Below are 15,058 nucleotides of genomic sequence, written 5' to 3'. Positions count from 1 at the left end.
TTTAAGTAGTTATTCTTAGTAATTATTATCTTAACTATTACTACTTAGCTATTTATTATAATAGTTATTATAGTAGTCTTATATAACTTATAACTTATCTTAGCTTTTTTTTATCTATCTAGTAACTTACTACTAAAGTATACTAGATTATTATCCTAGGATAATAGCTATTACCCCGTGACTACCACCCCTTTTTAATAGTAGTTCTTTTCTTAATAATAGTTTTTTATAAACTACTATCCTCCCCTAGCAGTAGTTCTCTATAGATTACTATCTTCCTAGAGTCTTTATTTTTTTTAAACTACTATCCTCCCGTGACTATAGTCCTAACTAACCTACTATCCTTTTCTTTATAGTTATCTTAACTAGAATAGCTATCCTTATTTTTATCTTACAACCCCGCCTTGCTAGGTTCTTAATACTATTCCCTCTCTTTTTACTTTTTATCCCGAGAAGCATAAGTAGCATAGGTTCCTACTTCTTAGTATTAGTAAGTTTTTCCTTTTTTTCTTTATCTTCGTAATAGCTTATAATATCCCAAGTCGCTAAGACCTTGAAAGCTAAATATCTTTATTATAGCGAATTTGCTATTCAAGCTAACTTTATTAAATAAGAAAGTATTCCTGTTAATAACCCCTGTAAATATTATGCCCTTGCTAGCTTACTCTATATTATAAGCTTATCTAGCAAGAACTACGCGTGGTATACTCGCCTTAGTTATAAGTACAAGAAGTAATTTTATAGTAAGCAAGACTAGAGTTAAGTAAAATAAAATAATAAGAAATATTTTACTAAATTAGAGGCTACTAAGGAAGAGCTTAAACAAGTAATACTCCTTTATAAGTAAGAGATAAAATATTTAATAAGTAAAATCCACTATATCTATTAACTTTAAAAATATAATAAGAAGTATAGTAGTAAGATACTAGCTGTTAAGAACCCAGCCAGGCGGTCTACACGGCAGAATGATACGGGCTAGTAACATTGCGGCGAGATAATAGTGTCCTAGGATACTATTATCGAGGAGGAAATATTATCGGCCACGGAAAGTTACGCTGTCGTAATATTCGGGCCTTTAATATATTAACTATTTTTAGTGTTAGGACAGACCTAGTAACACTAATAGGCACGGACAGATATTAACTATTATATAATAAAGACTACCCGGCGAGACGCCCACGAAGGAAATCACATGCGTATACTATAGCAAAGGACTAAGGGAATAGTATACTAGGATAGTACCTAGGTACCCGATTAAAGACTATAGGGATAGTATGCCGGAATAGTATACTAGTAAAGGATATTTAAGGATACTTATTATTACTATATCTAGTCTTACTTATTCTTTATAATTAATTACAAATTATTATCTTAGAGTTACCTTTAGAATAGTAATATACTCGTACGAACTACTCTACAAGTATTTTATATATAGGATACTTGGCCTTGCTTACTTTAACTAAGCTTAACCCCGACCGTGACTAGTCTTTATACTAGTTAAATATAAAACTATTTAAAGAAAAGATTAAGTAAGTTAAGTTAAGTATTACAAGCTTACGAGAGGTTACTAGGGTTAGGAAGACGCAGAGAGGTTTATTCTTCTGTAATATATTAATTACTAGTCAACACGAGTGACTTATCTTAACTTAAAATAACTATTACCATGGCTTCTAGAGGAAACTAATAAGCTAACTAACCCTCTACTAATATAGAGCAACTTTAGTCTATTATTTGTACTATACAGGAGTAGCTTAATAGTTAAGCTGTAACTATTAATAGCTTGACTAATAACCTTAATTAACGTAATGCTACTCTTACTAGTAATACTTAAGGAATAATTAAATAGCTCTAGGAGCAGGTCCTTGAACTTAGTAATAAACTTACCGCGAGGACTATAAAGCTTAAAACCCCTGAACCCTTTAATAGTACTCGATCTAAGCTTAGGTACTAGCAGACCTAAATAGATACTTATCTTAATATTAATAAGGATAAGTTTGCAGGACAAGGAGATAAAGTTCTTTTTATCTTTACTTATCTTACTAGGGCAGCTTATAAATAGTTTAAACCCTTTATAAGGGAATACTAAATTACTAACACGGATAATATAGCTAATAATACTAAGGAAATCTTTGCAGACTATAATATCTTTAAGAAGTACTTAGAAGATACCTTTAGTAATATTAACACCACTTAAAATACTAAACAAGAAATAAGATAACTAAGGCAGACGGGTAATATATCTTACTATATATCTAAATTCGCGTAGTTATAATCGCGCATATCTTAAAACGACAAGGCCTTTATTAGGCAATTCGAGGAAGGACTTAAGTAAGAGATCCTTAAAAAGATGGCTATTATAGATAGACCTAAGACTATTAAAGAAATAGTTAAGCGAGCAGTATAAATTAATAACTAACTCTAAGACCTGCGGGCAAGGAAAGGAGGTTACTATTAGTAACAGCACAACAAATACTAAATATTACATTTCTATTAATCTAGCAGGACTAGAAGAAACCGCGCTAATACTAGATAATAATTTTAGCTAAGAAATTAGGGATATAGTAATCTTTACGGACCTTAACTAATAAACCTTAATATAATACTTTCTAAGAAGGAAAAAAAATAGTGCTAAAAAAAGAATCTATACTTTACCTGTAGTAAATCAGGCTATAGAGTAGCAGACTACTCTTAGAGAAAAAAGTAGGGCTAGAAAAACTATAAAGGTTCTAGATAAAGAAAATAATTAAACGCCACCGCAGAGCTAATAATACTTAACGCGACTAGGGAAGAAGACCCTTTTGCTATATCCCCGGAAGAAGCAGAGCATACAGAAAGTATAGACATGCCTCTAACCTATAAAGAAGCTATAAGAATTACCCGGGAAATAAAGGAACTAGTCAGGTATATATTGTACTGAGCTAGGGAGCTAAGGGTAAGGAGACGCCTAAGCGACTTGCTTCTAGATTAGAGTAAATAAAATAGATAAGCCTTTAATAGTATAACTAATATAGAGCTAGAAGCCTACATGCGTGTCTAGGCTAAAAAATATAATACTAGTTGTAGTAGCAAGGCCTGTAGGCTTATATATAAGCGCTATACTAAAGAATATTAATTCTAATAAATTTTGTAAAATAACTAAGTTAAGAGGTTAGACAGGACTTATAAAGACAAATCTATTACTAAGCTAGTTTAAGAAAAAGAGTATAGTAAATTCCTAGTTATTACGTGGGACTTTAACCCCCTTGACAAATAATTCGGTACTTAAGTAGAAGGCCCTAATCCTAGCAGGGAGGAACCTATTAAGGTACCCGAAACCCTAATAGAAAACCCTATTTAAGAAGGAATTAAAGACCCTTTTAGATTACTAGGTAATAGAAGAAGGCCTAATATTATAAAATAGAATTACTAAGAATATAAGAGAGTTAAGATTAAGCAAGAATAATAATAACTCCAGTAATAAATCGCGTTTTAATATTATTATATCCGGCTAACATGCTAGGATAGGATTAATAAGGATTAGGCAGTGCACAAATAATTTTATAATAAATACCCATAATTCTGCGGAGCCTGCGGGCGAGATAACCAAGATTATTATAATAACCTAAAGGAAACTAGTAGGAAGTAAAGAAGCCTACTTAACTATAAATACTACTACTACTAATAATATAACTGCAAGTACTATATTAAGCACCCTAAGCACGACTAGTAACTATAAGTTACTTATTATAAATATAAGTATCTAGTACCATAGCACGACACCCTAAAAAATCTAGTAGAGTATAGCCTAGTCGCGCCTAGATATATAAAAAATAATATAAAATACCCGTGTTATTAGATAAACTACACGTGTAAAGGGTACAAGAGATACCTAGACTATACGTTCGAAACATAGCTCTATTATTATAAAATACCGTGTCTCTACCATAATATAAGAAAGAAGGAGGCAGGACTAGTACTAATACTACCATAGCATAATAAGGCGCCCGACTAGGAACTAGAATCCCTAGAAGGCGATAAACTAGCCTCGCCAAGATTCTTAGCAGTGATATAACAAGGATAATACCTTAAACTATTAATCTAGGTTAACAGATGGCTAGCAAACGCTATAATTAACTTAGGAGTAACTAATAATTTTATAAACCCTAAATTTATAAACTTCTATAAATTACTAAGCGTGAGGAAGGAAGTACCCACGCTAATTAATAGATTAAATAATAAGAACCTAGAAACTCTTAAACTAATAATTAAATTAGTACTACTACTCTTGGTAGTATATAAGAGACACTATAAACTAAGTTTTAATATAACTTTTTTAGGCAAGTATAATATAGTATTAGGGATCCCATGGCTCGAGGATCATAACCTAAATATTAATTAGAATAAGAAGATACTTTAATAAAAAAAGAAATACTTATAAATAAGAAAAAAGGTACTAGTTAGGGCTAGCAGCTAGTAATATGCTTAAAATAAAGTTAAGTAGGTAGTTAACTAACCTACGGGGAGGTTAGTACCTAGAAGTAATTATATAATCCTAGAAAAAAAAAGTCTAGTTATTTTTATTATTATAGTAACAAAGCAATTATTAAAAAGAGTATAGTTAATAAATATTCCTAGTTAGGCTACCAGCAAAACGAGACAATATTACGAAATTATTAAAAATAAAGAAAAAGATAGGGAGGAGGCTTAGTAGCTAGCGGTAGTCACGAGTAATACCAAGCTACTCTAGAAAATCCTAAAAAAGTATAATTAATTTTAAGATATTTTTAAGAAACCTAAGAACCTGGTATTATTACCACACGGGCCCCATGACTATACTATACCTATTTAAGAAAGAAAAGTATTAGATTACTAATAAATAATTCTACTAAACAATAAATATAATAGGTTGCTAAAAGAATATATTAATGCTAAAAAACTTATTAGGATTATCCGAAAGTTAAAGTCTCTAATAAGACACGGAGTTTTATTTATCCTAAAAAAGGGAAGAGAGGAGCAACTTTATATTAATTACTAACTACTTAATAATACGATAATTAAAGATTAGTACTCTTTACCCTTGATTAATAGCATCTAAGACTAATTACGCGGAGTAAGATAGTTTATAAAACTCGACATAACCAACGCGTATTACTATATTAGGATTAAGGAAGAAGAAGAATAGAAGACTACCTTTAAAATAAAATAGGGTTTTTATAAATACTAGGTTATGCTGTTCGGGCTAACTAACACACTAGTATTATTCTAATAATATATTAAAGAAGTACTATAAAAGGTCCTACTAAGATGTACATGCATGTATATTAATAATATTATTATTTATTTAGAAACCTTTAAGTAATATATACTAGATATACAAAAAATATTAGTAGAGCTATAAAAAGCGAATCTTAAATATAAGCTTAAGAAATATAAGTTCTATATTAAAGAAACAGAGTTTTTAGGGTACTAGATTACCGAGGACAGTATTTAGGCTAAAGTATTAAAGATTAAAATAATTTAGGAATAGCCTACGCCTAAGAATCTTAAGGAACTATAATAATTTATCGGTCTGTTAAACTATTACTAATATTATATTAGGGGGTACGCCCACGTAATAGAACCCCTGTTTAAGCTATTAAAGAAAGATATCCTGTATAAATAAATGAATAATTAATAGCAAGCCTTTAAAAGAGTAAAAAAAAGACTAACTAATTTACTAGTTTAGAAATAGCATAACCCTACTCTACCTATAGTAGTAGAAACAGATATGTTAGACTATGTTTTAGGAGTTATAATAACTTAAACCAGAACTAACGGCAAGAAAAGATTAATAACTTTCTACTTAAAGAAGTTTACGCTATTAGAAGTAAATTATAATATCTATAATAAAGAACTACTAGCTATCGTGGCAGTATTTAAATATTAGAAAATCTACCTAGAAGATATAAGATACCAAGTTGTGGTCAGGTCTAACCACAAGAATCTAACTTACTTTATAATAACTAAAGTATTAATAAAAAGGCAAGCTAGATAGACCAAACTACTATTATAGTTTAACTACAAGATAATATACTATAAAAGAACTAAGAACGCGCAGGTAGATGCCCTTAGCTAAAGACTAGACTATAAAAATAAAAAAAAAAGTCTAAAACTAGTAATCCTACGAGTTAATAAAGATAGAATACTTGGAAACAACCCTATAATCCTAACCGTAATAATAGAAGTTAGCAGACTAGAAATCTTAGATAAGGTTAAAGAAGCTTTAAAAAATAATAAGCTTGTATAATAGATCCTAGAAGTATTAAATAACAGGATTAAATACTAAGATAGCACGATTTAGATTAAGGGACTAATTTATATCCTACTAACGCTAATTAATAAGATTATTTTATTATATTATAATAGTCTAACAGAGGGATATTTTAGTATTAATAAAACATGCGAAAAGATCACAAGAAATTACTATATTAAAAATATAAGAAAAAAAGTTAAAAGATATATTAGCAAATACGAAAGCTGTATTAGGAATAAGCCTGCGAGGCACGCTTTATATAGGAAATTACAGAACCTAGAAGTACTAATAAAACTATAGGAATAGATTATAATTAACTTCGTGGGTCCTTTACTAACTATAGTATTAGGGAGGGACTATCTCGCAGTTATTATAGATAGACTTATAAAATATATCTACCTAGTATTAATAATAATAACTATAACCACAAGGGATATAGGTTACTTATTTGTTAATACTATTATTATAAATTATAGCACGCTAAAATATATTATATTAGATAGAAATAAACTATTTACTATAAAATTCTAGAAATTAGTCGCGGACTAAATAAGGATTAAGCTACGAATAACTACCGCGTATTAATTATAATCTAATAGATAAATAAAAAGAGTAAACTAAACTATTAAATAGTACTTATGATATTATATAAATTATATATAAGATAACTAGGAGGATAACCTACTAATAGCCTAGTTTATATATAATAATTTAATTTATAGCGCAACTAGCATAACGCTATTTAAAGCTAATTATAGGTATTACCTAAGTATATATAGGGAACTACTATAAAAAGAACTAGTAGCTAAGGAAGCTAACCTCTTTATAAATAAATTAAAAATAATCCAAGCCTAACTATCGAGAGACTTGGAATTTGTTAATATATAGATAGTAACCTATTATAACAAGAAAAGATCTAAGGGACCAGATCTAGAAGAGGGGGGGAAAGTCTTCCTCTTATAATAAAATATTAAAATAAAATAACCAAGCGTAAAGCTGGACCACGTCTGCTTGGGACTATTTAAAATTAAGAAGTAACTAGGACTAGTTAATTATTAACTAAAGCTACTAGCTTTAATAAAATATATATACCTAGTTTTTTATATCTTGTTATTAAAACCAGTACCTATTAACGCTAAACTTGCTAAATATATAGAAGTTAAAGAAATAAACAAAGCAGAATACAAAGTTAAAAAGATTTTAAACCACAAGTAAGTTAGCGGCAAAACAAGGTACCTAGTAAAGTAAAAAAAATATAATACCTTTAAAAATACCTAGGAACCTATCAAGAACCTAACAGGTTACTAGAAGAAGGTTCAGGAGTACTACTAGGGATCTTAAAAGTAGAAAAATCTATGTTCTACTAGAATATTAGGGATCTAATTATTTAAGTTAGACTAGTTTAGTCTAATATTATAGTTAGCTAAGCAACTGCAGCCTTATACTTATTAGCTAGGCGCTCAAGTTTAGAGTAATTCTTAGTAGTTAGAGGATCCTCTTTATTTAACTAATCTATTACTACTATATTATAATCTAATATCTTGGCACTACAATCTTTAAGGAATTTCTATTATTTCTAAAGGCGAAGGATCTTTAATATTACTTCTTATATTTTTTAATTATATTTTAACTAGATATGTTAGGTCTCTTCTAGCTTAGAAACAAGCCTCGCCTTATCTTAGTCAAGATTATTCTATTCTTTATTATTATAGAATTATTTCTTGTATTTTTAACCACGACAAGCATATAACGCGCAGTTCTAGTTTTTCAAATCTATAATATAAGGGATATTACGAGCGAAATAGTAGCTGCAAGACTATTTAACAGGGGAACCTTTGGAAGTGATTGTGTTAGCCTATTAATAGTATTCTTAGTAGCGGTTATGCTTGGGAGGCATAGTAAGCTATTTTAGAAGAAAGGAGAGGGGACCAGAACTTACAGGTGTGCGGGGAATTTATAATACTTATGCTTTCCAGGACGAAAAGCAAGAAGAGGGGGAGATAGTATTAAGAACCTAGCCAGGCGGTTTATACGGTAGAATAATACAGGCTAGTAATATTACGGCGAGATAATAGTGTCCTAGGATATTATTATTAAGGAGGAAATATTATTAGCCACGGAAAGTTATACTATCGCAATATTCGGGCCTTTAATATATTAACTACCTTTAGTATTAGGATAGACCTAGTAATACTAATAAGCACGGATAGATACTAATTATTATATAATAAAGACTACCCGGCAAGACACCTATAAAAGAAATCACGTGCGTATACTATAGTAAAGGACTAAGGGAATAGTATACTAGGATAGTACCTAGGTACCCGATTAAAGACTATAGGGATAGTATACTAGAATAGTATACTAGCAAAGGATATTTAAGAATACTTATTACTACTATATCTAGTCTTACTTATTCTTCGTGATTAATTATAAATTATTATCTTAGAATTACTTTTAGAATAGTAACATACTCGTACGAACTACTTTATAGGTATTTTATATATAAGATACTTAGCCTTACCTACTTTAACTAAGCTTAACCCCGACCGTGACTAGTTTTTATACTAGTTAGACGTGAAGCTATTTAGAGAAAGGATTAAGTAAGTTAAGTTAAGTGTTGCGAGCTTACAAGAGGTTACCAGGGTTAGGAAGACGCAGAGAGGTCTGTTCTTCCGTAACACTAGCTTATAATAGTGCCCTTCTCAAGTAACTTAAAAAAAAGGATTTATTAACTACTAAGAATTACCAGGAGCTAGAGCGCGTTACTAATAAGTATAAGACTACCTAGTTTACCGCGACTTTAGACTTAACTAGTTTAAATTAAATAATTAAGTCCCTGATATTCTAGTAGAATATAGATAATGAAATATATTACCTATTTACCTAAGTTATCTTATTTCTTATTTAGTATTTTAAGTAGTATTAATATTACTAAAGCTATTTTCTAAGTATCTCTTAAAAATATTATAGTTTATAAAGATTTCCTTAATATTATTAGTTATAATATCTGTGTTAGTAATTTAGTATTCCCTTATAAAGGGTTTAAACTATTTATAGGCTACCCTAATAAAATAAGTAAAAATAAAAAGAATTTTATTTTCTTATTCTATAAACTTATTATTATTAATATTAAGATAAGTATTTATTTAGGTTTACTAGTATCTAAGCTTAAATTAAGTATTATTAAAAGGCTCAGGGATTTTAAGCTTTATAATTTTCGTGGTAAGTTTATTACTAAGTTTAAGAACCTGCTCCTAGAGCTATTTAATTATTCCTTAAGTATTACTAATAAAAATAATATTATATTAATTAAGGTTATTAGTTAAGTTATTAATAATTACAGCTTAACTATTAAGCTGCTCTTATATAATATAAATAATAGACTAGAGTTACTTTATATTAGTAGAGGGTTAGTTAGCTTGCTAGTTTCTTATAAAAGCTATAGTAATAATTATTTTAAGTTAAGATAAGATACTCGTGTTAACTAGTAATTAATATATTATAAAAAAATAAACCTCTTTATATTTTCCTAATCCTAGTAATCTCTTATAAGCTTGTAATACTTAACTTAACTTACTTAATCCTTTCTTTTTATAACTTTATATTTAACTAGTATAAGGACTAGTTATAATTAGGGTTAAGCTTAATTAAAATAAGTAAGGCTAAGTATCCTATATATAAAATACTTATAGAGTAGTTCGTACGAGCATATTACTATTCTAAAAGTAACTCTAAAATAATAATATATATTAATTATAAAAAATAAGTAAGACTAGATATAGTAGTAATAAGTATCCTTAAATATCCTTTACTAGTATACTATTCTAGTATACTATCCTTATAGTCTTTAACCAGGTACCTAGGTACTATCCTAGCATACTATTCCCTTAGTCCTTTACTATAATATACGCACGTAACCTTCTTTATAAGTGTCTTGCTAGGTAGGCTTTATTATATAATAATTAGTATTTATTTATATTTATTAGTATTACTAGGTCTATCCTAATATTAAAGGTAGTTAATATATTAGGGGCCTAAATATTATAATAATATAACCTTCTGTGGCCGATAATATTTCTCCCCTAATAATAATATCCTAGGATACTATTATCTTGTTACAATATTACTGGTCCATGCTATTCTGCCGCGTAGACCGCCTTGGCTGGGTTCTTAATAATTATTTAGATAAAGTATTATATAATTTACCTTATTTTCTTTATTAAACTAGTTTATCTTCGCGAGTATGTTTATCTAGTTATAGAATATCTAGTAGTTAGTATAATTAGTAATTAAGTAAAATATATTTTTTAATAATAAGTAGATTTTAAGTAAACATTTTTTATAAGGCCCTTGTAAATTATTTTAAATAATTAATAAATATACTTATAAAACTTAAATATATTAAGCTTAGTAAGTTATTTATAAGTAATAAGCTTATACTTAAGTATTATAATATATTATTTCTTAATAGTTAGTAATTCCTTGCTAGTTATTTATAATTTAGGAATAAGAGTTTTACTAGGTATAAGCTTCTTTACTAGGGAAGTACTTATAATAAAATTATTTTACTTTATAAGGGATACTTAACTTATTCTTTTAAGGGTTTAAGTTAATTATAAGAATTTTCTTAATTTTTCTAATATTATAAATAAGCTGATTCGCGGGGGTTAAGTATTAAAATTATAAGAAAAAGGTTTTTTATAGGCTTGGTTAAATTAGTATATTTAAGACTTAAGAACTTAATAAAGAAATAAAGGCTATTTTTAAGTATTGCGGAAATAATATAGATTAATACTAAGGTTTAAAATCTTGCTTTATAAGGATTCTAAAGTTAGTATACGCTTAGTTAGCCCACGGCTGAGTCAGTACTGGCAGGATATTCGCGTGTCCTTACAAGGGTTAAGCTTAATTAAAATAAGTAAGGCTAAATATCTTATATATAAAATATTTATAGAGTAGTTTATATAAATATATTATTATTCTAAAAATAACTCTTAATAATAGTATATTATTAATTATAAAAAATAAGTAAGACTAGATATAATAATAATAAAAAGTATCCTTAAATATTCTATATTAATATATTATCCTTCTATCTTCCTATAATCTATTAAGTAGTATACCTAATAAAAGTACTCTCTTATATATTATCTTTTTATTATTCCCTAGTCTATTAAATAGTATATATATATAACTTTCTTTATAGGTATATTACTGAGTAACCTTTATTATATAATAGTTAATATCTATCTGTACTTATTAGTATTATTAGGTTTATCCTAATACTAAAAATAGTTAATATATTAAGACCTAAATATTATGATAGTATAATCTCCCATAATTAATAATAACTCCTAATAGATAATAGTATCCTGGGATACTATTATCCTGTTTCCTCATTATTGGTTCGCGTCATTCTGCCGCGTTGACCGCCTTGGCTGGGTTCTTAACAGATACTTAATCTTACCTACTTTAACTAAGCTTAACCCTAATTATAACTAGTCTTTATACTAGTTAGATGTAATAGCTATTTAAAGGAAGGATTAAGTAAGTTAAGATTTATTATAAGCTTATAAGTAATTACCAGGGTTAAAAAGGCATAGAGAGGTCTGTTCTTCTGTAACAAGACTAAGAAAAAGATAAGAAAATAATAAGAAAATATTAGAGATTTTTTTATAAATAACTATAACTCCTACCTTATATTATAAATTATAAATTTCTATATAACTAATAAAATTTATATAATAATATTCTCATTATATTTAATCTATTATGTACAGCCCCTAGATATAAAGCAGTGAGAGCTGGCATGGAAGTTAGATCAGCGGAAGCCCATCGGCGCTGAAGTGGGGCGTCAGATGTCATCCAATGAAGGTTAGCAAGCGCGCAAGCGCTTGCGTTGAGGGCATCAGAGATCACGCATCAAATGTCCTTCGTTCAGCGAGCCCGAAATGGCTGCTGACATGCATGGACTTCAAATGGTCAACTTGGATCCGGGTATGTTGGCTTGTATCGGCTATCCGCGGACAATCGGGTATAGATTGCTGTTTGTGGCAAGGACACAATGCAAAAACAAGTGTCTACCGCCAATTGGAACGCCCCAGTACCGTATATGAATCAAGGTCGGTTGCTGCTGCCGACATGGTTGTGGGAAGTCGCGATCGAGGGCGTCCTATCGGAATAGAATTCTGCAAAAAGTGCATAGTCACTCCGGCGCATGTGATGGGGCGAAAACGATTGTGTGATTTGATTGGACGTATGGTCCCTAGATATCAAGCTGAGGCTGCTCAGCGTGATCTGGGGCCTGTGGGCGACGTGGCACGGATCTGATCCGGATTATCGGATTGCGCGGCACTGCTCTTTCTTGACCTTCGTCATGGTCTGTATGATATATGTTACTCTAAGACCCCTGTCTTAGCAGCCTCATACGGGAAGTGTCTCCAGATGGCCGCCTTTTTTACGCAGCAAAAGCAAATATGGTACAGCTGCTCACTTGTCGATCACTCGCTCATCGTGCTCCTATCATCCCACAATGCGCCAAAGAGGCTGTGAAGATTACCAGTTTTGAGAGATGTTTGTTCATAGGATAATGAAAGAGTGAGTTGATAGGAAACATGGCTAGGCTGCACATCAGCCAAGATGTTTAGTTATAAAAGTCATACTAAGCTAACGCAGAGGAATGCTGAGAGGGAGGTAATTAAGTTGGTCAAGTCGACAGTTACTTGTGGGAGCATCAGCTATCTTTCTCTATGACCCGACAGACAGGCATGGCCCGCGCGTTGTAATATGTCCGACACATCTTTTGAGAGTCTTCCACCCTCTTCATATTATTTAACGCCAGCACAGACCCCCAGACGGCTGTCGAGTTCAGCATCCCCTGCGAACTCTACAGATTCCCACTCAAGAGGCGCTAACGACAACAACGCTCTTGCAGAGGAGGACTTGACATTCGCGTCCTCTGATGATGGTCTTCTTAGCTCCATCCACGAACTGCTGAGGGCCTACTCAGCCGATTTTTGCAATGAACGACACTCCGCGATACACCAGCTATATGAGCAGCGGATTCGACTTGAAGCAGCTTTGGATAGGGAAAGAATCAGTGCTGACAGGGCGGCTGATCTTGAACGGTTGCTTGAAGCAGAAGTATTGGCGAGTAATAAGATCAGGAGGAAACTCGAAGAAACAAGGGCCCGGAATTCCAGTACAGAGGATACATTGAAGAGCACCTTGGACCTGCTGGCAGAAAAACATAATGAAAACCAGGAACTACAGAGGCAATTGAGGTTACGAACCCGGGAGCTTGACGAAACCATTTCCTTGATAGCCGAGGAGAGGGAAACGAGTACTAGGTCACTTGAAGAGCTTCGACGTCAGCTTGAGGAAGGCAGTCTTTTGATCACCAGGGAGAGAGAAAGATGTGCTAGATCCCTAAATGAGCTCCAACAGCAGCTTGAGGAGACCAATTCCTTGGCCATCCAGGAGACAGAGAGAAGACTGGCCCTTGACGGCGAGTTGCGAGAACGCACTGCCGAACTCACAGGGATCAGAAACCAACTCCAGGAGCAGACGACAAGAAACTCTGAGCTTCAACCACAGTTGAACCAAGCTATTCAACTTGAGGATGAGATGCGTGCAACAATTGAGGAGCTTGAAGCTCGTTGTACAGCTTTGACACAAGAGATTGCTGAGCTACCCATTGCTCGACGCACAATCGATCAACTCCTGGAGCGGCAGCTTAATCTGGATGGTGACGTCCAACAGCTCAGAGCCGAATTGCGCGACGAGCAGGCACAAAGGACTGAGCTACAGGAAACGGTATGGGCTCAGAGGGAAGAGATTGCCCGGCTTACAGAGCAGCTCCAGCAGCTCCAGGTCGAGCTTATTGAGATCAGAAATTCCAGTGCGATGCTCCTCCGAACAAAGACCGTGCTGGAATGGTGGAATCTTGCCCTTCGAGCACGTCAGAGAGCGTTGAGTTCTGAGTTAGCAGAGCTAAGATCCATCGTGAATCGAATGACCAGGATTAGAGCGAACATTCGCCGTTATCCAGCAATTGTCAGGTATGCGGATTCTTCCGCTACGATGTGGGTTTCATATACTTTTGAATTGTTTATGGTAGTCACTAATAATACCCAAACAGAGCTCTGGTCCAAAGGGGTCCTGTAACCATTTACGATGTCCTTTAGAGGTAAGGGTTATGCGATGATTTCGGCTTCTTGGTCCGCCTGGTATGGGGGGGGTAACCTATATATTGTTGAATGTTCGTGGGGTTATAGTAGTTGAGTGTGAGCGGACCAGCTTTCCCGGTTTCTTATATCCTAGTTTCCGATATCAGAAGCCTCTTCCCGGTTTCATGCGCATCAGGAAAGGCGTCTGGCAACGTAGTGCAAGGACCGTGGTCGACGCCGTCGTGGCTGATCGACGCCTTTTGCCACTACCCCAACCAGAGTGAGCGCGGTGAAGCTGATAATAATGTAATAGTTCCTGTCAAAGCTTTCGGGGACGGTTGTTCGTATTCGGGGCGTAAATCATAAGGAGCAGGTTCTTCTAGGTTGGGTTCGTGAGAGCGGCGCGTGCAGATTCGATTATGGGTCCGTGGAATCAGGATTCAACGATGGTGGCAGAATATGTTATTAGGGAAACTGGTGAGGGAAGGTTTTAGCGTCATAGAGTAGATGGGAAGTCTAGATGTCAAATTACACCTTGCAGCTGTCGCGGTCCCCGGAAGTCATTTGCTCCAGCATCACTTCAGCGGCCGGATTGGGGCGGATATACCCCCCCCAC

At 32.5% G+C, this 15,058-nt stretch overlaps 1 protein-coding gene across 1 annotated transcript; it reads left to right on the top strand.

Moving 5' to 3' along the window:
- Window positions 1-13,496: 13,496 nt before the first annotated feature.
- On the top strand, window positions 13,497-14,476 carry BJY04DRAFT_188034 (uncharacterized protein). Its single transcript, XM_073711150.1, has 2 exons — window positions 13,497-14,358; window positions 14,415-14,476. The coding sequence occupies exons 1-2, from the start codon at window positions 13,901-13,903 to the stop codon at window positions 14,458-14,460; spliced, it is 504 nt and encodes a 167-aa protein (XP_073571544.1). The 5' UTR covers window positions 13,497-13,900; the 3' UTR covers window positions 14,461-14,476.
- Window positions 14,477-15,058: the final 582 nt, after the last annotated feature.

The sequence above is a fragment of the Aspergillus karnatakaensis genome (assembly GCF_047715665.1).
Source record: "Aspergillus karnatakaensis strain CBS 102800 unplaced genomic scaffold BJY04scaffold_22, whole genome shotgun sequence".
NCBI classification, from domain to species: Eukaryota; Fungi; Ascomycota; class Eurotiomycetes; order Eurotiales; family Aspergillaceae; genus Aspergillus; species Aspergillus karnatakaensis.
The sequence above is the reverse complement of the archived record's forward strand: the minus strand, read 5'-3'. Positions and strand labels throughout refer to the sequence as shown.

Bases quoted from the DNA above. Each gene is read 5' to 3' on its own strand.
- BJY04DRAFT_188034 (XM_073711150.1), top strand. From the start codon at position 13,901: ATGCGTGCAACAATTGAGGAGCTTGAAGCTCGTTGTACAGCTTTGACA. The intron at 14,359-14,414 runs GTGGGTTTCATA...ATACCCAAACAG, and splicing joins GCGGATTCTTCCGCTACGAT to AGCTCTGGTCCAAAGGGGTC.